Source organism: Cricetulus griseus, chromosome 2 (genome assembly GCF_003668045.3).
Source record: "Cricetulus griseus strain 17A/GY chromosome 2, alternate assembly CriGri-PICRH-1.0, whole genome shotgun sequence".
Classification (NCBI taxonomy): domain Eukaryota; kingdom Metazoa; phylum Chordata; class Mammalia; order Rodentia; family Cricetidae; genus Cricetulus; species Cricetulus griseus.
In genome coordinates, this window is record NC_048595.1 from 332,839,955 (window position 1) to 332,866,226 (window position 26,272).

Below are 26,272 nucleotides of genomic sequence, written 5' to 3' on the forward strand. Positions count from 1 at the left end.
TTGAAAGGAAGAAAAAGATAAGCAGGCCCGAGAGAATATATTACCATCTAATAGCAAATCTTTTTAATGTAATTTGAAAAAAATGTGACATTGAATATATTAGCTAGCAGTTGTACTGCATGGTCTTTTTCACTTTTTTGTTTTTCCTTTTTCCTTTTCCTTTTGAGATTATAATGTCATCATTTCTCTACTCCCTTTTCTACCTCCAAACCCTCCCTATAGCCCTCTTTGCTCTCTTTCAAATTCATGACCTCTGTTTTCATTAACTGTTACGTGCACACACACACACACACACACACATACACACACACACACACACACACTATCATACATATGTATGATATATATGTATTTCTAAATATAATCTTCTCAGTATGCATAATGTTACTTGCATTCATGTTTTGGGGGCTGACCAATGGATACATTTACAAGACAACTCCTGTACCTAAGGCTCAGGGAACATTGCAGAAGAGGGGACAGAAAGCCAAGCCAAAGGATCAGGAATTTTGCTGTGAGATTTTGTCTCCCAGGAAATCTCAGAAGCTACACCCATAAAGTCTCCCCAACGTGATTTTTAATCCATACCTGGCTGTGTCTATTCCAAGGGCTGTCATTGTCTGTAGACCACCTCTCCGGCCTATTTTCTTTGCTGCAACAAGTACCTCTTCTGTCGACGAATACTTATTGAGGTTGAACTCATGGGTTACATTTTCTCCATACTGTACAATTCCAACCTGAAATACCAAGCCACTGTTGAGTCATGCATCTAGAAAATTCCCTACTCATTTTTCTTGAGCTTAAACATATAGGGCCAGTAGAATACCTTTTAGCTTTTTAGATTAGTGCCAGAATTGATCACTACAAGAAGCCATTTACCATGCTAGCAATAATTATGGCCACTTTGTGAATATGAACAGTCCAAAGAAAGAACTTATGTATATTACTTTCTATCTAATCGCAAATTTTTACAGAATGATTCCAGTAGGCTCTCAGAGCATACTTGGCTACATTTTAAAATTCTTTTGTTTTGTTTACTTATATGACCGATTCATATTATAGTAACAAATTGTTACATTTAATAAATGAGAAAACAGAGTCTTAAAAACTAACTTCCTGACTGGGGATGTAACTCAGTGGTAAAAGACTTATTTGACATGCATGAGGCCCTGGGTTCAATCCTCAGCAGAGAAGGAAAGACAAACAAAAAACTAGACTCATGTTCTACAGTGAAGAGGAAGAAAGGAGTCTAGTGTCAGAAATGTCAAAATTTTGTCCCTCCTAGCATCCCCCTTCTTTAGTTAACTGCTAGTTTCTAGTAATCAAAAGGAAACACTGAGTTACACTAGAGTAAATAAACAAATTAACTGATAATATTTGAAAAAAAATAGAGTACATTAATTCTCCCTTACAGTTGTTTAGTCTGTTACATGTTAAATAAAGGAACTGGAGAATCTATGTAATTGTGAGATGAGTCATACATTATAAGCTGAATGAACATGAACTCTGCCTATTTTATGTCTAGGATAACCGTATTTTTCACCCAATTTCTTTAGTTATACCCCAAGACTATGGGTTTTTCAATTGGAATTTTATTGCCTATGGCAATAAAGTGTAGGATGTAGCCAACTAGTTACACAAAATATTAAAAATGAATGACTCCAATTCGTGTTATTTCCTTGAATTATATTTAAATGGTCTAATTCCTCTTTTTAGATTTAAAATTATTGTTTCTAATGAAAATACAGATTTAGATTATCAATCCTGAGGGATATTGACCTCAGAAGGAGAAACCTATAAATATTTTGATTTTTGCCATTATAAAAATGCACTATAAATTTAAATGAATTCCTTTTGTTACTAAGATATTCATTATGCCTAATTCTAAGTACCAAGCTTCAAAAAGACTTCTATGGAAGCCAATTGTTCATGAACTTAAGACGTATCAATGAGCTTGTTTTACTTTTATTCTCATATTTCTAGTTAATTAAACAGGAGTTTAAAAAACTTTGAAATTTTCTCTCCCCTTCCTGTCATTATTTTAACAGTACTGAATATCCTCTTCTCTCATGCCTTTGAACCCCAAGTTTTGAGAGTCTTCCCTCTCACTCATGAATGACAACTCAGCTCAAGGGCTTCCTGTCTTTGCTTCTGTCATCTACAACAGCAATATTCTCAATTCTGAGTATCCTCTTCCCTAACTGCTAGCATCAGCTCATTTGTCTATTCCATCTAAGCTATCAATCACTTGACCATATCAAGACCTCATGACTGTCAATATGTTTAGCAACCTAAAATTTAATACTAGATTCTATGGTACAATTACTATAATCATCTACTTGGAAAAATCTAGCTCATTTAAACTTTTCCTTTTTACCAAGTCACCTGGCTAACTTCCAACTCGAGCTAAATCCAGCTAATTCTGTGTGTGATTCTGCAGTGCTGAATGCTGACAAAGTCACTCTGTTTGCAGATTGGTTTCCTGATAAAGCTATATCTATGAAACTCAAATGGGGCCTCCAATTTGAGCCTTATCCAACAGTCATAAAACTTACTACTGATGGATGTACTCTGTTCCCATTTGTTGATTTTGGTCAGATTTCTGTTAATAGCTGTTAACGCTCACAGGAGAAAGTATTTATCTCAAGTGTGCTTAAAAGGAACTCACACAAAAGGGCAGAAGTCTTATCAACTGTCCAAGGCTGCTGGATGCCAGGAAATCATTAGTGCTTTATTATCATGCCTCACTTTACATGCCTGGTAGAATCTGCTCCGAATGTTGCACTGCCTAAACAAGTTATCTTCACCCTAAAACTCAAAATCTTGGTGTGGTGATTTGAATGAAAATGTCTCCCATGAGCTAAGATGTTTGGATAGTTAGTCCCCAATTGTAGATACTGTTTGGGAAGATTTAGGAGTTGTGGCCTTGTTGGAGGAAATGCCACTGGGGTGGACTTTGTGAGCTGAAAACTCACACCATTTCTAGTTCATTCTCTGTGCTTCACACCTGTGGTTCAGCATCTGCTCCATTTGCCACACCTGCTGCTTGCTCTCATTCTTGGGCTTATTCCCCCTGAATCTTAGTCCAAATAAATACTTCCTTCTGTAAGATGCCTTGGTTGTGGTGTGTCATCACAACAATGGAAAAATAATACACTTGGTAAGTCAGAGACAAGTGCTTTATATTTTATTGTCATCCATGTATTAATCTACCATTTATCTAACTATTATCTATCTGTCTATCATCAATCCAACTATCATCTATGTATCTGATATATAGTATCTGATAATATATATATGTATATATATATATATACATATATATATATATATATATATACAATCTGTCACCTATCTTATCTATCTACCATATATTTGTCAATCAGTAAATCCATCTATCTATCCATATATCATCTGTCTGTCTGCCTGCCTGTCTGTCTTATCTATCTATCTATCTATCTATCTATCTATCTATCTATCTATCTATCTATCATATATCTATCTATCATATATCTATCCATCTGTCATCTACCTACCTACCTACCTACCTGTCTGTCTGTCTACTATCTAACCATCAGTCTATCCATCTATCTACAATCATCATCTACCTATCTAGCATCAGAATCTAGCTCTTAATACATGTCTCACTTCTGCAAGCTTATTCTTTGTAATTGTTAAAATACAAGTGAGTTTACATCAGTCAGATTCTTCGCCTTTTCTGTATGCTTAACTTCTAACTACTCTACTGGAAGCCATTTTCAACTGACTATCTTTAGCATCCTAATCTGTTTTTCTTTGAAAGTTTAAAGAACAGGAACTTCCAGGAAATTTTCTTTCTCAAAACCCATCAACATCTCTCAGGCAGGGCCTGAGTTCAGAGAACAACAGCGTGGTGCCTGGACTCAAGCTGCATGTCCTTTGTCTCTTTCAGGTGGGGCTGAGGTCTGAAACCTGAAACTACACCTGTGCTTATCCACTGTCACTACTCTGTTTTGCTTCTCTGGATCCTTTCTTATTTGCCTACAGGAAGTGCTTCCTTAATTATCCATACCATGTGAATACTCTTCCCACTATCTGCTCTTGGGAACTGGACCTCAGGCATTGTCTGTGCTCCTCTCTTCCTACCCAAGTCCAGACCAGACATTATGGGTTTGAACCTCTCACCATGGCCACTCTCAAGTTCTGCTATGTAACACTGGAATATTAACTGAAACAATGCGGCTGTCACATTAATTCCCCATTCAAAACCTCCAATTGTTCTCCACTGCTGACATCATTGACTCCGAAAAATAGTTTTATATAGTATTTTTACTCTCATTTTAAAAAGAGAAGGGATAAAATGTCATTCATTGAAATGCCAGGTTCCAAAAAAAAAAAAAAAAAAAAGAAAAGAAAGAAAAAAAGTTAAAGCCAGGCAGTGGTGGCACATGCCTTTATCTCAGCATTCAGGTAGCCTAGGCAAGCAGATTTCTGTGGGGTCTAAAGAGTGAGTTACAGAACAGCTAAGATTGCACAGAGAAACACTGTCTTGAAAAACCAAAACAAAAAAGAAAGGAATGAAGAAAAAATTAAAATCCAAGTGAACAACACATATATACATCTCCCTTCCCCTAGATTGTCACTTTATTCATTCTCTAAGATTCAACTCTACCTTCCTTGCAAAACATTTCTCACTTAGCTGTCAACATAGCCTATCATACTACCACTGACCTTGCCCTTCTAAGAACTCAGGGGCGAGCTTGTCTGCACTACATTCTTCTCAATCGTGCTGTGTGCATGTCTTATCTTTACAAGTGTACTGAAGTTCCCAGGGGTTGGCAGGGTAAGAAGCATGGACTACATCACAGCTTCTTATGTTCCTTTATCCCTTCCTGCCACTTTGTTTTGCTCACAGTTGACACCCAAACATTCCTAATAGATGACTGTAACACTGCAGAGAAGCAAGTGGAAAACTGAGATACAAAGAAACAATGATAGCCAGCCAAAGAATGATATATAGAGTGTGGGAAAAGAGAAGGGAAGGTAGGAGAAACTCAGATATTAGGGGAGATGACCTTCAGTGTTGATTAATGGCCAAGGTTAGATGCATATTTCCTTAGAAACTAGATAGAATAAAGCCTACTGTGGGTCTTCACTGCAAAGGGGGCCATTCATTAATTTTTATCTTGAGTCAAATAAGAATGCATACACATAATATTATGTTGAGTGCTGGTAAGAACCATTCAATATAGATGATTTCAGACCAAAATTAGCTTCTGATTTAGGACAGATGAAACAAATTCATATAAGCACAATATATATGACTATGCACATGATGCAAGTAAATATGAAAATTGAAGATATAAAATGAGCCAAGCAATGAAGACAGCTTCTGAAGGACAAGTTGAGAAAGAAGAATTCATATTCACCACTTTACAAAGAAAAACTTCATGGACAAAGGCACACACAGGTAAAGAATTTAAAACAGATTAGAAAATGCCATGGAGAGGAATAACTTAGCCTTGATTCTTGAGAACAAATCAGGGGACATAAGCCATTTGGACAACTAAAGGAAGAAAAAACACTGATGATATTTAACCTGAAGTTGTCAAACTGTATTAGAATGTACAGAAACACGAGAGTAGAATTTAAGTAGGGAATTTTCATGTTATTCACATGGGAATGTTCTAGGTATTTTTGTTAAGTTGTAGGGAGTAAGCAAGAATGATAGCTGAAAGAAACAAGTGAGTTCAGTTAGGATATTCTTTAATGGAGAAAGGCAAGAGAATACTGTATCAAGGAGAGCAGATGGACGTAGGAACAGTGGACCCTGGTTCTACAGAGGGCTGATAAAAGTTACAGGGGCAGTCTTATTCAGAGATAGTTGGAAGGGTCATGGTTGACACTGGGGACATGGATTTGACCTTCTTGATTAATAGAACAAAAGACATAGTCATGAAAAGACAGCCTAAAATGAAGACTTGAGACCAGTGCAGACGTAATCTCAACACTCAACAAGTGGAGGAAACAAGGATCAAGAGTTCAATGTCACTCTTAGCTAAGAAGTGAGTTCAAAGCCATACTGGCCTATAGAAATCAACCCCCATCTCTCAAAGCTACAAAACAAAATGACAACAACAACAACAACAAAACTCCACACACAACAACAAGAAAAAAACATGAAAGCAAGCAAATAAAACATCGTAGTCTAAAGCCAGGTAGCTAAGAGCCAGTTAAGTCTACTACATAAAACAGATCCACCAGTAGCCATGGAGGTTTCTTCCATGGGAGATTTACTGTAATTTTCCACTAAAATACAAGATGTACAACCCATTCTCAAATAGAACCTTCAAAATTAATATATTTTTACATTTTCTCCCAGAAGCTCTAGCATTCTGATGTATGTTAATAAATAATACTTTCTTTTTTTAAAAAAAAATAATGTGTGTGTGTATTGGTGAGTGTGGGCATGTGAATACAGTGTCTGTGGAGGAAAGTCATCAGATCCCCTGGAACTGGAGTTAAAGGTGGTTGTGAACCACTGTGGATTCTGGGAATCAAACCTGTGCCCCCTAGAAGAGCAATACATGCTCTTAACTAATGAATTGTCTCTCTAGCCCAAAGTCAAAGAAATCTATTATTCCCTTCCGTTGTTGAGTTGCTCGCAATACTAGTGCCTACATTTTAATACTTAGTTTGAACTATATTTACAGGCTGTCATTCAGTAATTTATATCAAACCAGCAGCTTCTTTATGGAAGGGATGATAGTGGAAACATTCAGATTATTCATACTTCAGTGAGATGCATAACTGCTTACTATTACAAAAGCTCAGGGTCTGTTATCTGACCAACATGTGCTTTCTTTTGTCAAATGATACCACCAATGCCCTGCCCTCAAACATGGTTTTTGCATTATTAAGTCAGGCTACAAATGTGATGATTATATGGGCTGCAGTTGGAGCTAGTTGTCAAAATAAATCTTTCTGGAATTGATAGTTGAAGTCAGGTGTAAACTTCTGTCTCTATGAACTGGGACATAAATATGACTAGTTCAATGATTGATGCTCATTTCTCAGGAAATGAGTTCTTAGACTCATTTATTTGAGTGGTAGAGAGATCTCAGCAAAGGGGCATCTTTAACTAGCCTGTTGCCTGATGAAAGAGGGTGTAATGAAGTCAATCCAGGCAGACAACTATAGACCAGAGTGATGATAGCAAGCACTGTATTTGTGGTCAAGGGGCAAAGTCTGAGACAAAACACAGCTGGGACAAATGGGATGAGATGAGTGAATACTTGCTAAGCAAGATTGAAACACTGTAAACTTTCTCAGAGAAGTCCCTCCTAGCCCTGGGTTCAGTCTGACTACCCTGCATCATCCCAGAAATAAAAGAACAAAGGCATAATCCTGTCATCAAACAATCTCAGACAGCCAGGAGACACAGACCCATAAAACAAGTAGAAATGCTATGAAGGAATGAGAACAATGGGTCAGGGCATGAGAGGACCATGCAAATTGGAGAGGGGATCCTGTGGGTGAGATCATCCCAGGAAATTATACAAAACTGACATTGGGAGATATCTAAGAAATCCACCTAGCATACAGAGTGGGGATGGTGAAGGGCATTCCAATCAGAGGGACTGTGAAGAGTCTTGCACACTTCATGCAGGGAAGGTCCAAGGAGAGTGTGAAAAGTGAGTGAGGTGGGCATTGCTAGGAGAGGTAAGATACACCAGAAATGATCATGATCAAGTTGTCAATTGCCTTTAAGTGCTCTGAAGAGCTTGTACATTATTTAAAGGGCAAACAAAGTAGACTTTTACATAAGGAAATTATTTGAATTTCACTTTGGAATGGTTGTTCCAGTACATGTTGGACAGACATGGGGAAGAATGGAGACCAGGAAACAATCCAGGGTGAAGATTCATCTCTGGCTGTATACCACCTTCAGAAATTCTACTGATTGACAAGGCAATGGCTTCAGGACTCACTCAGGCTTCATTTTGGACATAAAACCAATGAATCAGGTGCCACATTTAAGGCTTCTAGGAAAATGGCCATAAAATGTGCGGTAAAAGAAAGATAAATAATATTCCTAAAATTTAATTAATTGCTCTCTTTCATTTTTGCCTTCTTTAGTGCCATGCTGCAGTCCTGATGGGAAGAATCTAGATATTGTTCCATTAGTATATTTCATTTTTATATCAAGCCTCACAATTTACTGGTTTTATTTAGGGTAATGCACTTGTATTTGACATATTTACATTCTTCCCATTTATTATTCAAAACAATGTTATGCTTAGGTATTGAGGATCAATAAGACCTCCATAATGTTTATACTGTCATATCTTTTATGGCAGGCTCCAAGTTTTTCAGGTTTGTTTTTATGGGTGGTTTTTAAAAAGGCAATTTTATGGCCTTTACTCTGCATTAGGTAAAAGATTGGTTGGCAAAAATCCCTTGACTATGTTTGCAAAGTCCTAATGGGGCCACACAAAAACATAGAGGGAATTGTGAGTACCTCATTAAAGTGATATCTCCATTATTTTGATGCATTTACCTAATGTATACAAATTGTTATATGATGATATGAACATAAGCATTTTTCTCTTTATTTTCTCCTCCTCCTTTCTTTCCCCTATATCTCTTTGTCTTTTTGGAGTAAGTGTGATTTTTGAGGAATTTTTCATAGCTTGAGACTCTTCATTGTTTGAAATTAGTAAGTGATGAATCTGTGATTGCAGAACCGAGGCATCACCAATCCCTTTATTCAGGTAAATGTAATTGTAGTCATGACAGAAAGCAAAACCTCACAGTCTGCAACTTTCCTTTCCCTTTAATACGTATTTGGGGTGAAGTGCTTCTGTTGACCCTGGATGAAGAAAGAGATGTCCCTGGGCTTTTCTAATTCTTGGTTTTAAGATGTCTGACTTTTTAAAGTACTGTATTTTAATTTAGATTTTGCATGAAATCACTGTATTTGCAGGTTCGAATGGGAAACAAATCAAGGAGCAACCAATTTACTTGGCTTTATCTTGATTAAAACAAAGTTAAGACAAAACACCAAAGTTCACTGGTAGCTCAACCTTTCCCCTGCCTCTACTAATGGAGGTCAGTAGCCTGTAGTTAAGGAAAGGGAGTGGCATGCTTTCCCTTGACTGGCTTTTCCACTTGTTTCACTTAGGTTGTTAACCACCATTTCTCACCTTTCCAGACACAGAGTTGAGAAGATAAATTCCTACTTTCGTAGGATGAGCTGGGGTCTCTATTGCTTTTATGGCATCTCTTGGAAAATTCTCTTTATTGAGATGTCTCACTACATTTTCATGCTGAGCTACCTGCATTTCGTGTCCTCAGTTTGAAGTGATAATAGATGCCTTCTGCTTTTCTCAGAATCTACTCACTTCCAGAGGCTTCTTAGAGAGTACCTACTAGCATGATCTCATACTGGATCTTGGTGAGTGACCCACACTGATCCATGGGAAACACACACATTTTTCACTAAAACAAATTCATGGAAGAACAGCAGACCCCAGTACAGCCATCTCTGCTTTGACTTGACTGACAGTAGCTAAACACAATTATTAGTGCCACAGGTATCTCAGCGTTTAGTTCATTGTGTGTTCCAGTTCTATAAACACATCACAACTACTGTCGAGCTTAGTGAAACATGTGTCAAGATCACTGTAGGGCTAAGGTGACTCTGTACAGAGAAATCTTCACGGATCCATAAATTCCATTCTTTTCGTATTATTTTATTTGGGTTATGTGCATGTGGTATATGTACATACTTATGCAGTTTGTGAGCACATGTGACAGAGGGTGCTTATGCACATGTGCATTCACACACACATATGAAGGCAGATGTTGAGATCAAGTGTCTTCCTGGATTTCTCTATGTCTTGTCTTTTGAGACAGAGTCTCTCTGGTTCAACTTGGAGCTCATAAATTTGGTGAGGCTGGCAGGCAAGTGAGCTCTAGGGAATGTACTCGTCTCCATCCCTCTAATCCAATGCTGAGATTACAGACATGTACCAAGATACACAGTGTTTACATAGGTGACGTGGATCTGAATTTGGGTAACAAACCTGAAACAGCATATACTTTACCTACTGGGCCATCATCCCAGTCCCTTAATTCCATCCTTAATACAGTTACAACTTTGAGAAATATCAGATGCCTAAGAGTTCCTCTCATGAATGAAGGTATAAAGGATAAGAAAAGGGAGGAAAAATTCTAGAAGTTAATTCTGCAAGTCAGTAAGAGTCAAATGGTTTAAACACAACAAAAGCAAAGCAACTCCTGAATCAAATTTCTTCAAATTACATTCATCTTCAGTCAGAAAACAGATGGTTGTCAAAACAAATTTTCTGTGTTTGGAAAGATTTGCTTGAGACGACATGAGATATTAGCATACTTATCAGTTCCCATCTTAGGAGAGGAAATATTTTTTCCAAGTTTTATAGGAATGAACTGTTTTCTGTATCCACTGAAGGGAGATCAAATTTTCAAGTATTTAACATGCCACACTTAATGTCTTATCAAATGTTTAGCAAATGTAATTGGCTTAATGTGCCCTTCTAAACCCTTTTACTTTAGAAAAGTGTCTATGAAACTAGTCATTGATATATCTTAAATTAGAATGTGAAGACAGCATAAACAACCCAGGATAAACTAATATGCTAAGGAGAAAATTAAAAATGCCACCTGCAAAAAATCTCATCAAAAATTCACCATCAGAGAAAAATATAGCAAAAATTATTGACATATGGGACTTGGTGACTTTAAAGACTCCCACCAGTTTCATTATTTCATGTATGAAATTTCATCAACCAAAGTGAGGAAGGAAAAAAAAGGGGGGGATTTAGCAAGGAAAGTGAGTGGCTCCAGATGGAATACATATGTGAAGAAGGAGCACGTCAACAGTCTCAAGTGTCCCTTCAGCAGGTACAATATCCTGTCCTAGTCTCAAGACTTGTGAAGACAAATTGTATGCTAAAGGTTGCATATAGGAAAGTTTATATGCTGTAGTAGATAAAAGCCTGTTTTCTTTAACGGATTTGAAGACATTCCAGTTGGATGTTTATAACATTACTTCTTTAGTAAGTTTCCATAGGAAGTTTTCAGTCTTAGAACACAGCAAAAATAATAGTTCACTTCTAATTTAAATTATTCTACAATCATCTCTTTGGTAAATTGTATGTATACAATAAAAATATTATAAACATACATGTATACACTTATATGAAAGAGATTAAGCCTCCATACATGTTCAGAGACACATTTGTGTAGGTGTGGAAATTATGTCCTAATTTTAATGTAGACATGACAAACACTGATGTCATCAGAAAGCTCTTTCTGTGCTTCAGAAATTTCTCCCAAAGTCATCTCAGGAAAGGGAGAGAACAGTGGACAGCATAAGTAAGTACAAAGTCCTAAGGCCTTCTATGCTTTCCTATCGGTATTCTACTGTGCCACAACCTTTTAAACTCTGACCCTGGCACTGATTTCAGCCTCCTAAGCCCTGAGCTCACCCTGACCGTTTATTTGCCAATTATCCAATGCATCGCCTATGTATTTTAAGATATGCGAATGAATAAACTTAATAAACACTAAATCAATTCAATACAAATGAAGTGTCTGAGTGGAAGAGTTGTGTGAGCAGCTCACCTCTTTTATAGGCAACAAAGGTAATGAGTACTCCAGAACCTGTACTCCAGAAAACAGCAACTATTTATTTGGCTTTCTGTGGCTAAAGTCAGGTGCATTTCCTTGCATTTAGGAACAGAAATGACGAAAACGAGGAAAACAGACCTTAAGGAGTTTCCCATGGTCACTCAGTAATTTGTTTCATTTGTTATAAGAAAGGCGATTATAGTATAATAGTCATCTGAGATTTTATTTCATTTCTTCAGATTCTGAAACCTTGCTCTCATCTCACAGGGGATAAGCTGCACCTCAAGCAGAGGTTTCCTATTGTCTGTTTGGTAAATATGATCTAAAATAATGTTCCTTCCATCATAAGTAAAAATAAGGATCCACCCTTCTTTAATTTTGTTTTTGTTAGTTTACTTTCAGAATATCATGTTTCATTAAAAATCTGAACATTTTGTGTTGTTTTAAAAAGTAAAAGTAAGAGTTTTTTTGGTTTTTGTTTTTTTAGATTGGGTCTTCTGTGTAGCTCTGGATGGCCTGGGACTGGCAATAAGAACCAGGCTGACTGGCCTTGAACTTACAAAGATAAACCAGCCTCTACCTCCCAAGTGCTGTGATTAAGGGCATACTCCAGCACACTCAGTCGAAATCACTTTAATTAAGTTTAACTCAGAAATAAAAAGAGCACACATCTAGCTTAAGGGAGCTACCCAAACACTTGCCCAGTCCAGAACTATGCATCTGAGTGCTGAGGAAATGGAAATGAAATGGCAGTAACACACCTGTGTCTGTTTAGGGCCAATATCCATCCTCTGGAGGAGATCATTTAGAAAAGCGGTGACACTTTCCCAGGGGTAGATGCTGTTGGAGCCATCCAGGACAATGACTATGTCCAGCTGTGTGCTGCATTCTGCAACAGAAGGAAGCAGTGTGTGAGACTAAAATCTACCTTCTTAGGAGTAAGTGAAGCATTTTCCTGGCCAAAAGACTCATCTTAAAAGATACACTGATAGTCTTTAAAGTGCAGTTATGGTTTTCATAATATTTTGGAAAAAATAAGTAGTAAGAAATACTGTATTTTGTTATAATCAGTTTGTGCCACAGAACCCTCCTTCTAAGACAGGTTTCTCTGTGTTGTCCTGGCTGTCCTGAAACTAGCTCTGTAGTCCAGGCTGGCTTTGAACTCAGAGATCTGCCTGCCTCTGCCTCCTGAATGCTGGCATTAAAGGTGTTCCCCATCATGCCTAACCTTCTAATCTATTTTAATCAATGATATACATGCTACATTTGAGAATTTTTCTCATCATTGGTTTGATATTGTTTTTATTCTGTATATCTCAAAGGAAGTTACTCTCCTCAAAGAGATTCACCCTTTAAATACAGCCAGCATGATAGCATTAGCCACAAAGTTTAAACATGATTCTCAAGGTTATTTACACTAATATCAATTCCAAAAACAGGAGCAAAGTTTTGTTATATACTGATAAAGCAAATATTTGCCCAAGTTGATAATGTTAGATAACAAATCAGAGAAGGCATTTGGTATGCTCTTATGTTTACATGTATCTCACCCATTGCTTATGCTTTCAAATGTGCAGGAACATTGCATAAAATTTGTACCTTGTACAGGAGCAAAGGAGTTCACAACTTGAAATGTAGGGCTGACATCAGAACAGATTCCAGTTGTATAATGCAAATGTCCACATCTATAGGCATACAAAGGCCCACATGCCTTTAAAAAAAATAAGAAAGCCTTTAAGGCTGAACATCATATAACAGGTTTCAAAGACATAAATAACTATACTCCTTATTTTTATGAAATATATTACTCTTTTCTTTCTCACCAGAAATCCTCCATTTGGGTTGGTGACTAAAGTTGATCCAAATGTCATGTTTTCTTTTATTTCTGTGACATTGGGAATCGATGTGTTCACTACAAAAATAGAGCAAAATTTCATGAGTGTGAAAATAAGTTTCATAATATGAAGGTAAGCGTCTCCTCATTAAAACATTCTATTTGCTTTGCTCATCTCATAGCACATTCTTGTTGTGGTTCAGCTAAATAGACTTCCCGGTACTGGGGAATATAATGAACAAGTTCAGGCTGAAGAGCTGGCCAATGTCCCGGAGAGTCTCTGTATCACTGTTTCAAATAGTTTGGCAGGACTTAGAAAGAATGCAGAACTAGCAGGGAAATGAGAAAGTGGGATTGGTTTTCACACGTCTTTGCTAATTGAAACAAATGCAATATTTAGTTTCATAAGAGTATAGAGACAATTTATGTTCTTTGTTATAAACAACCAATGACAAAATTGAACTTCTGGAAGGAAAACTGAATATGCATAGAACAGAAAAGTCAAACAAAATGTTTTTATTGTGACTTTCAGAAATCATAGGGACGTCATGAGAGCTGCAGAGAAAGCTGGATCAAGATTAGAGAATCGTCCAGGAAGTTTGGATAGAGAATACAGTGAAGGGACTACATTAGATGTTCCAAATAGGAATGTTGGGCTCCACAGCATTCCAACCTGACAAAACTGGCAAGAAGCACTGCTTACACATTCACGTTAAAAAATAAAACGACTGGAAAAGAAAGTGAAGAAGACCTTTAAATTCTGCTTGGAGTGGAGTGCACAAATATTTGAAAGTGGCATGATTCAAGATCAAGAAAAGACTCTTAGCACTGTTCATGTCTGCCCATATTCTCACCTCCAGGCTTACAGTCAACAGGGATAGCACTGTTAATGTCTGCACATATTCTCACCTCCAGGCTTACAGTCAACAGGTAACAGATTCCTGGATGGTCCATCTCACTTCCTAATCTCAGAACTAGGTTTTGTTCAAGGATTTTGTCTGTCTCACTTTGAAAACATCCTACTTTTTCCTTTTTAATTTTCTCCTATGAGAATAGAAATTTTTTTCATACAATATATTCTGATTGCGGTTTTGCCTCGCCCAACTCCTCCCAGGTCCTCGGTGCCTCCCCTCCCATCCACACCTTTTCATTCTCTCACTGGAAAACAAACAGGAATCTAAAGAATGATAATAAAATTAGATGAGGTAAGATAAAACAAAACAAACAAAATGAAATAGGACAAAACAAACAGAAGGAAGAGAGCCAAAGGGAAAGCACAAGAAACACACAGACACAGAGACACACGTGGAAATCCCATAAAAATCACAAACCAGCAAAAAGTAATATTTATGCAAAGGACCTGTAATATTAAAAAGGGAAAGGCTCGAGAAAGCATTATAAGTCAAAGGAACTCCACATGAAAGCATCTCAAATTGGGCTACTATATGCACGGGTACTGAATGACCTGTAATTGAGACTTTAAATGAGGGTTGTCTAGAATCAGCATTGCTGGGACAATTAGAAGCTATTGAAATTTCTTACTGTTAAAATTTCTTGGCTACTTTAAAAACGATTCTAGTTTTCAAGAATGGAGGATAAATCCTAGGAAAATGGGAAAGATGCATGAACCAAGCATCTGAAGGCATTGGAAGTGACATCAACCAGCCGGTGCTATAGAGGACTCCACATGTGGAAACAAGAGGCTAACACTGGGCTCCTGGGTTCTGTGTTTCATTCTGGTTGTATTTTCCTTTTCTCTTTAAAGAAAGACCCTATTAGGTAATAAAACTCAAACAGGTGTTCCAGGCTTGGAGAAAAGGAGGATAGAAATGTAAGGTCAATGTCAGCATTGACAAACAGAAACAGGGAGTATCTTGGAAAAGGAACCACAAAAGGACAATTATCATATATGTATTCTGTCTATATATCTGGATTGCCTGAATAAGCAATGTGAACAGTAGTGTCTGTTGTTCTCTGCTGCAGTTTAGGGTGATGAAACATGATCCACCAAACTCAACAAACCCACATAGAGTTTATTGAGAAAGGGAGCAAAGGGAGGAGTAGGTGTTAACCAATCTGGGGCAGAAATGGAAAAAAAAAATAAGAGCAAACAAGCAAGAGGCACTGGCTTATATAGAGAATGGGAGCGGTTTAGAATGAGTCTCAAAGTTGGGGCTGTTGAAACTGAAGTCATGGAGCTGCTGTTGTCCAGCTCCACATGGCCCCAGTTCCACAAGGTTTCTGCTTACAGAGTCCTTATGCAGCCATGCAACCTTTGACAGCTGTCAGTGAGTAGTGACCACCGGTCAAGGGTGACAGAATGTAGCCTGGAGAAGAGTGATCCTAGGGTGGGTAGAGAGCCTGAGGATTAGAGAAGCCCTGCGACCAGGAAAGGTTCCCTATGGAGAAGGCCCAGGCCCAGGAGGAGGCTGGCACAGAGTGACAGGCGGGTGCTGAGGAGAAACCACTAGGGCAGGAGAAGGAGAGGAGTCGGGAGCAGGAACAGGGCCAGGTTTCCCAGGACCCCGGGAGAGGGAGAAGCCAGGATATCAACAATGTCCATTCCACCTAGTGGAAATAAAAAGAACCAAATAGAACTCTAAGAACTTATTGCTGGAAAAAAAATCAGAATCTGGGAATTGTGCTCTGCCTAATTTATTCCCTGTTAATACAAAAAATTAGTCCCACTCAAAGAAACATAAGCAATTAGACTTTCTATACTTATAATTAAAAATATAGTTCAATTTGTGTTCCAAAAGTATGAATAACTAAGGAGAAGCCAAAAAATATAATGCAATGTCAAGGGAAGGCAGCAAAACAGAAAGTGATGTTGAAGACATCCTTGATGCTGCAATTGTCAGGCAAGGGTATTCTTACATCTATGGTAGCTGTGTTAATGAATGTAAAGGGAAAGTAGTCACAATGAAAACAGAAATTAGAAATGGAAAACCATAGATCTGCAAAAATGTATTATCTACAGTGCAGGTTTAGGGAATATAGATAATTTAATTGCTTTGAATAATGTACAGATACTAAAAGAAGTCTAAAACCTCTCTAACTTTAGGAGCCATTTTCTAGTCATACTACAACCAAAGTGATATTTCTGTCAAATCAACTATTTTGATATAACTACATCCCATATTTTAAAGAAATTCTATTAATAAAGTTGATTGATGCAATTTCACTCATTCGTTTTCTCTTAAAGATTCAGTTACTAAGTTGCATTTTGTTTGAGGAATATGATAGAGCTTGGCAAATCAATTGTTTTCAAAGGATCCTGAACAATGATAAGAGGCAAATTAGAAAAGTAAGTAATTTGGAATCTATGACTGTTCCTTGGTGAGTTACAGAAACAAAGTAAGGACTGAGGGATCCATGATGTTATTCTAAGTGAATTCTAGATAATAACTATAAAATGGTCACTTAGTACTTTTAATATATTATATTATATATTATAATGTAAAAGTAATATTTTGAGTCTCTTGAAAGTTTTCTCATTCAATAAGAATATGGGTATGAGTTAGGATAGATTATTTGATTTTACACACCTGGCAAATCCAACTTCACACAAGGCATTGGTCTCTCTCTCCCAACTGGGCACTTATAGACATCTCCGGTTCTTGCTTTGGGTTGACCAACTAAAGGGGAACCAATAAGAACCCTGGAAGTTGAATAAAGCAATTAAAAAATTTAAATGTAATAAGACATTTGTTTTAATTATTTTATGGTAAATTCTAAGACAGTTGACAGTTGTTCCCATAAACATCACAAGAGCGTGCCCCTGTTGGTAATTTAATGTCATCTAAAATAATCAGAGTACCACTAACAAATTTCAGAATTCGAATGTTACTGTAAATATTTGCAGTCAGTCTGGTTATCATTGAGAAAACAAACAAGAAATGCTAGGAAGAAAGGGTTTAGAGATAATGAAAATCCACATTGATTACAGCTGCATTGACTACAGCCATTACAAATCAATAAAGGTCCCTTATAAAACTTAAAGTGGGACTAGAGAGATGGCTTAGTGGTTAGTATTAGTACTTGCTGCTCTTGCAGAAGTCCTAGGTTTGATTTCCAGCACCCACACAGTGGCTCCCAAATATTTGTAACTCCAGTTCCAGGAGATCTGATGCCCTCTTCTGGTCTCCTGAGCACTACATGCACTTGGTATACAGAAAAACACACAGGTAAAACACTCATACACATAAAACAAATAAATTAATACTTTAAACTTTAAAAAGAAGTACATATTAAAAAGTAACTAAAAGGTGCATTACCTGTGATCCAGCTGTCCAACCAAATACAGTTGAAGAACTTTTAAGCAGCATGTACAGAGATATTTCACATCCATGTTTATGGTTACACTATTTACAATAGTCGGGATATGACACTGGCCTTGATGCTCATCAAATGAACAGATTAAAAATATGTAGTACACACACACACACACACACACACACACACACACACACACACACACACACACACACGTTCTCTTCAACTGTAGAGAATGAAATCATAAAATTTGCTGGGAAAAAATGGAACTAGATATCATAGTGTGAATCAAAATATGTCACATTTGGAAAAGTAAGCATTTAATATCTTCTCTTGGATGTAGAAACTAGATTAAGATGTCTTTATGTAAATATATGACATGAAAGTAGAGGGGGAGCCATGCAGGCATAGAGGAAAATTTTTAAAAAGCAGGAGGGTAATGTGGAGAAAGACAAATCTCATGTTCTCTCTGCTGTGCAGAATCTAGAGTTAAAGGATGTACACAGGACATGAGAGCTGCAGGGGCTTATTTGGGAGCAGTGGAATCAGTAGGACAGGAGAGGGGGAAAGGGAAAACAGTGAAACCATATGTGTAATGTGAAATGACATACATGTATAAACAGGGCACCATAAATCATTATTTTTCTATACTAGCAAAACATAATTTAAATAATTAAAATGCATAAGAGATGTGATAGACTTTGCTTTATTGTTCTTTCTATCACTACCATATTTATCACAGCTAAGTCTGCTATTGTGTTGCTTTATGAAAAGAAACAAGTATAAATGAGTTTTTTCCCATGAGAAACTGCCAATTTCAGAGAAAGCAGGAAACATAAACACACGAGGTCATCCTGGGATTTAAAACGAGAAGGTCTTAGATTGTAACACTTGAGAAAGCAGGATAGTGCTGAGATCCAGGATAAAGTCTTGTGTCTTTTTAGACCACATTATGAAATACTCCATCACTGATGAAGAAAATAGAGCTATGTTTCAGCTCCTCTCCACTTCAGGCAGCATTCAGATTTGTACCATTCACTTTTACAGTCTCCCAGAACATCTTCAGGAAAAGACACTTCAGTATGCATGATTGTTAAAGCCCTTGGGTGGGTCCCCAACTGATGATATGTTCACGGCTAACCAGCTATATTCACTCTCTAGGATTCTATCATATACTATAAAACTCTGAACTTCAAGATTGTCTGAGACTATGTTCTTTTGAGTTCAGAGAAGACACAAAACACATGAAAATATTTTAAAACCATACCTGTAAATAGTTGGGAATAGAAATATGTCTCAATATTCTAGAATAATAAATATAGATTAACAAAAATTTAATAGGAATATATGTAAAAACTTTACCAAACTGCACATTACTGTCTATATTAGTACAGGATGTGGGAAGTCAGTTTTATTGAGAGTTCATGTGAAAAAGTCATGAGGGATTTGGTTGACAGCACAAAAGCATGAGCCAACAGTGTATTTTAGTGCCAAATATGCTAATGTGACCTTAGGTTGGATTGCTGGAAATAGATGTGCTGGTCAAGGAAAGCGATGGGCCCTCTGTGCTCTGCCCTGGTCATGTCTGGACTCCTCATAGTAAGTGGAACATAGGCACAATGGAACACATTTAGGAGACAGTGACTCAGTCGGCTGAGAGCCAGGCAATTTTGTCAGAGAAGAGATGCTCTAGAAAAATTGGGACATTTATTAAGGGGGAAAATGCCCAGAGAAGGACTAAAAGGTTATAAAGGAGTACAAATGGCTCGAGCAAACACTTGAACAATTTTAAATACTCGTGAGATTGTCATGCTGACAAAAGATGGGATTTATTTTCCATAAATTCTTTGTAAGATCTTTTATTAATATAATAAACTCATAAAATTATAAATATTGAGTTATTAAGAAGAATTCCTTAAACATATAGTATGATGTACCAGCTGAAACATTTTTGATGTACACAAAGTATAATAAGAATATGTCAATCTTTTAGGCTACAGTTCTTGCTTCTAAGAATCCATTATTTAAAATGGTCTACAATAAGGAAAAAAGCTTAATACATAAAGGCAATGCTAAAGGAAGAGTTAAGAAATACGGACGACAGTGAAAGTAATTGATTATTATAGGTGAAATCTGTAAAACCTTGTGTTGCCTACAAACCAGAGGTTAATGAGTATATACAATAGGATGAAAATTTACCTGTGACCTAATTCAAAGAGAAAGACTATCTAAATTAAGTGAAACACTGGTCCAATTTAAAGGAGGTGAAACCAAATTATTAAATTCATTACAGTAGCCCCAATAAAACACCCAGCATTTATTGAGTTTATGCCATGTGCCAAACACTGCCCTAAGTGCCCTCCATATATTAAATAATTAAATTCTCCCTGTAGAAGATAACATGAGCCTTAGTGACAGGCTTTGTGAGTTTCAACTGTGGCTTCAGTGTTTACTATCTGTCTGGTTTAAGATAAGTCAGTTACTCTGTTTGTGTATTAATTTCTTCATGGCCAGAATGAAGGCAGATCCTTATCTCACACAATCATCATCACAAAGGTTAACACAGTTAAGATGTGCAGAAGGCTCAGACACCACTGAGTTCATGCTATAGGTTCCCTAAATGTCAGTTCTTTCTGTTGATGTATCTTTACTCTAGATTAATGACAATTAAGATCTATATAACACACTGATTTAAAAGAGGGTGTAAAAACACAATACATTATGCCTAGGGGGAAAATGCCCAGAGGATTAAGATTGGTTTCTTTTACAGTATTTTGTTTTATGTAATATAAATACAAAAACATGGTTAAAGACAGTTTAGAGAAATTAGTATATTCTTATTGAAACTATTTAGCATGAGGCTAGATATGTTAATGCCTACTAAAAAATGGGGCTGGAGAGATGGCTCAGTGGTTAAGAGCATTTTCTGTCCTTCTAGAAGGGTAACATGCCCAGAACACACATCTGGTGGTTCTCGACGGCCAGACACTCAAACTCTTGAAGATCGCACTCCCTATTCTGTCCTCTGAAGGCACCAGCACACACGTGCATGTGCACATGCACACACTGACCTACAAGTCCTGCATGTCAATAAATTGAAAGAGGAGTCTAGCTAGGTATGGGGGTGCGTGTCCTGATGCTTGCGACGCATCAGTAGGAAGAATGGGAGATCACAAGTTTCAAGGCCATTTCTGCTACAGAGTGAGTTTGAAGCCTTTTTGAGCTATGTGAGACACAACTAGAAAAAAATAGCTGTCTCACATTTAAGCTAGGCCATGAGATGAGGACAGAAAAGGGATAAAACACCATATTTCAAGTGTCTTAAAACTGAAGCTTGAAGCCAACTGTGTGTATTACAGCAGTGAATGAATCTAAACTTGGTGTAAATTCAGCAAAGTCAAAGTCATAGGAAGGAAGCCTACTCTGACATTGAGTGCATGCAATGTAGACAGATAGAAGTTGAGTCTGGGAAGTAGATAAAGTTCCAGTCATGAATATTATTGTGGTCCCACCATAAAATCTTTGTAAGTTTAAAAACTGCCAAACTTATTTGTTTGTATGTATGTATATACACATTATGTTGTAGTCATACTGATTGATTGATTCATTCATTCATTTTGGAGGCAGGATCTTACTAGGTAGCCCAGGCTGGCCTCCAATTTGTGATCTTTCTTTGTCCACCTTTCAAGTTCTGACCTAAACGTGTGTGTCACCATACTCGACTTCCACTTACAGATGAGTGTCATGTGAAACATATTTGCCTACATTGCTGTGGATAAATTGGAGGGAAGCAAAGTTAGGGGGACAAGGAAGAAGTTCAGATGAGATCTGAATCAAGGAAATAGAGGGGAAAGGAGAACCAATTGTATAAAAAAAAAATATTTAGGCTATGAGCTGCTTAGTCTGGGCTCCTCCCAAAGGAGAGCTAAGACAAACGAAAGACAAACAAGTACACAAAAAAGAATGGTTCAGAGGGACTCTTTCAAGATATTTCTAAGCATGCACAAGTGTGGAGTTAAAAGAAAAAAAATGTAGAGTGGATGAAGAAAGTAATTCTGGGTACAGAAATCAAGAAATAAGCAACAGGTTACTTCCATGGGTAGCTGTGACCAGCGTTGCTGGAGAACATATTAGAAACCACCTGAAATAATGCGTATGCATATTGTGAACCTGGCTGCAGCCTACAGGTAAATATTACCTCCTTGAAATGGTGCAGAGTAAGAGAGGTCTGGAACCTGGCATGTATGTGAAAGAAGAAAATTAGAATGCAGTGACTATCTCCATAGAGGGAGGGAAAATGAGGAACCAGTGGTGCCACAAAAGTCAGAGAAGGGAATAGGTGAGAATGGAAGCTATGAGTTGCCATGTGGCCTGTTGTCCTCTGCTAGGCCAGGATAGGCTTCTTCACAGCAAGGCTGTCCTGCATTTCCAAAAATTGGCATACATTATGTGCAAGGCCTAGCTTCAGAGCTCAGCGTCATGTCTGTTACATTCAGTGATTCTTTAAGTCAGTAAGTGTTGGGGTGACTGGCTATACAGCAACAATATATGAAAGAAGAAAAGAAATTTCCCGTGCCTTTGGCTTTTACAAGCTTTCTTTCCCCTCTTCCAGAGCACTCCCTAAGCCCTGGGTGCAGGAGTTGTGTTGTAGATGTATCGCTTGGGACCGGGCTTCCGATCTTGGTATTTTGAGAAGTCGTGGTTTTCTGTAATTATCTCTGCTGCAAAGAGAAGTTTCCTTAATACAGCCAGAGAACTGTATCTGGGGGCATGAGCTCAGAGGAACAGGAAATTTGCTGTGAGATTATGTCTCGAAAAATTCAGCGAAGCTACATCTATGAAGTCTTACCAACATGGCTGCCTAAACATGACTGAACAAGGACAAGAGTCTTCCCCATGGAAGAATACTCCAAATGGTTATCTAATACTAAATAGTCAGCCCAGGTTATTTACTTTCCTGGGGGGCTGTTTCCTCTGGCAGCCAGCATGTTGTTCTTGAATCACACATGTCTTACCACTCTAAGGCTAAGTAAACCTCATTTTTCCCAGGCTACACAAAACTAACAAGATCTAAAAAAAAGTATCAGTAGAGGGTTTGTGGAATTCCAGCGATCCCATATCTCAGTCCTATCATCTTTTTTGTCTCACAGTACTGACCACATTATGTCATAAAGTATAGCATACCTCTTTCCAAAATTTGTAATTTGTTTTGAGTACCCCCCTTCTCTGGTAGAATCACAGCTCCCCAGTATCCATAATTTTTTGTTCACTTATATATCCTTAGTGCAGATGACACATGTAGAGATATTTAAAAAAGGGAATTTACTGCTGTACTCATAGATCATTGCCTTGTCCAATTGTCGTCAGAGAGGCCCTATCTTGAAACTGAATGAAACAGATGTAGAAACCCACAGCCAAACGTTAGGCAGACCTCAGGGAATCCTGTGGAAGACAAACATCTTTATATGTGTGTGTGGTGGTGGGGGGGTATAGGAGACAGAGGGGTCAAGGACACCACAAGAAAACCCACACAATCAACTAACCTGGGCTCACATTGGCTGACAGAGACCCAACCACTAACCAGAGAACATGCATGGGACTGACCTAGGCCCTCTGCACATTTGTTACAGCTGTGTAGCTTGTTCTTCCTATGGGATCCCCAAAGGAGGGAGCAAGGGCTGTCTCTGTCTCTGTTACCTGCTTCTGGGACCCATTTCTCTTACTAGGTTGCCTTGTCCAGTGCTATAGGAGAGGTACCTAGTCTAACTATAACTTGATGTGCCATGGATGGCTAATAGACATGTAAGGCCTGTACTTTTCTGAAGAGAAAAAGGAGAAGGAGTGGTTGGTTGTGAGGGAAGGAGAGGGAAGGATGGGAAAGAGACTGGGAGAAGAGGAAGGAGGGAGCAGAAACTGATTGGGCTTGGTGAAATTAATTAATAAAAAGTATTAAAAGGGGAATCTAAGTGAGAATAATAAATTAAAGCAAATGAAACCTGATTATATATTTTATGAACAACTGAGATTCCTGGATTATGAAATTGTTTTGGTCCTGTTTTCCATTTTAGAGGGTATTTTGCTTCTAGAATGTTCTTACAGGACTTGGGGTCATAGTTCATGTTTCTAGAGAGTACTTCCTAGAAGGAGAAAACTGGTTGAACATTCTAGGATGTTGCTTCACATCCTGCCTTGTCACAGGCTTGCTATGTACACCCTGTGGCCATCCACTCTGTGTCTCAGTTTCCTGTCAATGAGATAATGATGATGGCAACATCTGGCTAAGCTCACGGGGACAGTGTGAGCACGAGCCACAGTGTCTCATGAACTGTGCTCTTTACTATTGGAAGTTTGAGTCAAGTTGACTCATCACACTTTTATTTCTATTCATTTGTTTGTTGTTTTTGTCTTTGATTTTAGAGACGTTCATTCTGAAGTCCTGGCTATTCTGGAAACTCCCTAGGTAGACCAAGCTGGCCTCAAATTCAAGAGATCATCAGCCTTCTGCCTTCTAAATGCTGGGATTAAAGGAATGCACCACCATATTCAGTCTAAATTTTGGTTTTATATACAACATTTTGAACTATCTTGTCTGTAGGTGAAGAGAAAAAATGTTTTGGATATCATCACTAACATCTAGAGAAATACCCAGTGAATTCAAGAATCACTAAAGCTAGAAAACATATCTTTTCTCCATGTATAAGTTCCAGTCATAATAAAAATCTTGGTGAGCTGGGATAAAATGAGCTATTTATGCTTGTCATTTTGTTACTGGGACCTTGTCTATACTTCCTTGAAGAGTGGGTGATGACTGATGTCATTCTATAGGAAAAACTCCTGGAGAGGGGTTTTCCATATTTACATTATTCAGTAACAATCTTTTAACCTACCTCTTTATTGATCTAATAGAACCAACCAAAGTCACTCTCAGACTGTCATAACTTCTGTCAGCCAGTTTTTTTTTCTTGTATGAATGGAGTGACTGTTTACTGATCTCAAAAATGAAACTTGTACAGTGACCCTATTAATTATACTGATTTTAATAAGAAAAACATCAGAAGGCTGTAAGTGAAATGAGCCAAAAAAAAAAAAAGGACAACTTTGCCAGAAAGGACGTGTCAATGGAAAGGCATCATAAACAATGTAGAGTAATGCTAAACTCTATAAGAGAACTTTAGGAAGTCTTCTTCCTCTGAGCTCGAATAGTTTTATATAAAAGACACACATACTGGACGAAGAACACCAGTTACACAAGCCATGGTTCCCTTTCCTAGCACAGTCTAGAGTCCTTTGGGGATGCAGGACAGCAGAGTTTTGACACACATTGAGCTGAGGATTGTGTTTTGGGAGATCTATCTATCTACAACCTGATATCTACTGGGGGAGAACATGTCTAGTGAAGTCATGGAAGTCTCCAAGGTAGCCTGGATAGGCATTAAAAAGCCCAACGCAGGAGTAATAAAGGACCAAGAGAGAGTAGTGGAAAGCCCCAAACCACATCTTGCATTTTCCTGAAAGCTTGTGCTGGGCCGTGTATTGTTTAATTGTTTTTCTTCAAGTTGATGCTATTAGGGCAACTATGCTCTTGTGGGTTCCTCTGAACTGCACTACAGTCCCTTGGATGCTGCAACTCATGCTAGTCATGATGGGCAACACTGATCTTAATCAGAGGTATGATGCATTCTGTTACCGAGAAAACGTGGTTTCTGGGCAAAAGCCATAAAGTAAATTTACATTTGATAGTAAACTCCTGAGAAGTAAAGGGCACATAAAGCTACTTTAGTGTTGTTTTGATCTTTCCAAAGAATTTAAGCAATGTTTTCAAACACAGGGGACACACATACAGTGACCCAACAACAACTCCTTCCTTCTTTAGGCATGGTGTAGCCAAGAGGTAAAATGAGTCAGAATGGGCTTTTATTTTTAACCTAAATTGGACAAGTTTCTAAAATATGGACAGTAAATACTTATTAAGATGTTCACCCCTGAGGAAAATTAAAACAACAGGACCCCTGTTCCCTAAAGTATGTCAGTTATCCCATAGTGTATTTCTCAGAGTTCTCTCTGTTTTTATAAACACAGAATGTCCAAACATCTTTCTACCTCACCAGTGCTTGGGTTGCTTTAGAGCCACAACTGGCTACCATGCCACCCATTACAGCTTGGGAATCAGGGATGGAAGTTATCTTATTTGTAAATTCAGTTATTCATACCCTTTTGGTTGCTTTGGGTTTTTCACTTCCCCATAAAAATCTTTGGAAATATGGGGTGTTAAACTAGAAACAGGTAGCTGGTATCCGTATACATCCAAAATGCTCCTAAGCTCTCATGCCCATACTGATGTGTAAAATCGGGTTTGAGCCATAAAAATAGTGCTTATCAAAATTGACTTTTTGAACTGTTTCTAATAAAAGGGAAGGCACAGAGCCGCTTGGGGTTCATTTCCAGCACTGCTTGAAGCAGGTCCATTTCTCTGGGAGAACCACTTTTCATTTATTTTTATCTTGTTGTGCT

The 26,272-nt window shown here is 37.8% G+C and overlaps 1 protein-coding gene across 1 annotated transcript in view; it reads right to left on the minus strand.

Moving 5' to 3' along the window:
* Itga1 (integrin subunit alpha 1) overlaps positions 1–26,272 on the minus strand; it is a 140,701-nt gene that overhangs the window by 61,163 nt on the left and 53,266 nt on the right. The window contains exons 3-7 of the mRNA XM_027401425.2: positions 17,035–17,147; positions 13,476–13,564; positions 13,252–13,363; positions 12,414–12,541; positions 586–734 (exon numbers count right to left, since the gene is read on the minus strand). Coding sequence (XP_027257226.1) covers positions 586–734; positions 12,414–12,541; positions 13,252–13,363; positions 13,476–13,564; positions 17,035–17,147 — 591 coding nt within the window. The remainder of the gene's footprint in view (positions 1–585; positions 735–12,413; positions 12,542–13,251; positions 13,364–13,475; positions 13,565–17,034; positions 17,148–26,272) is intronic.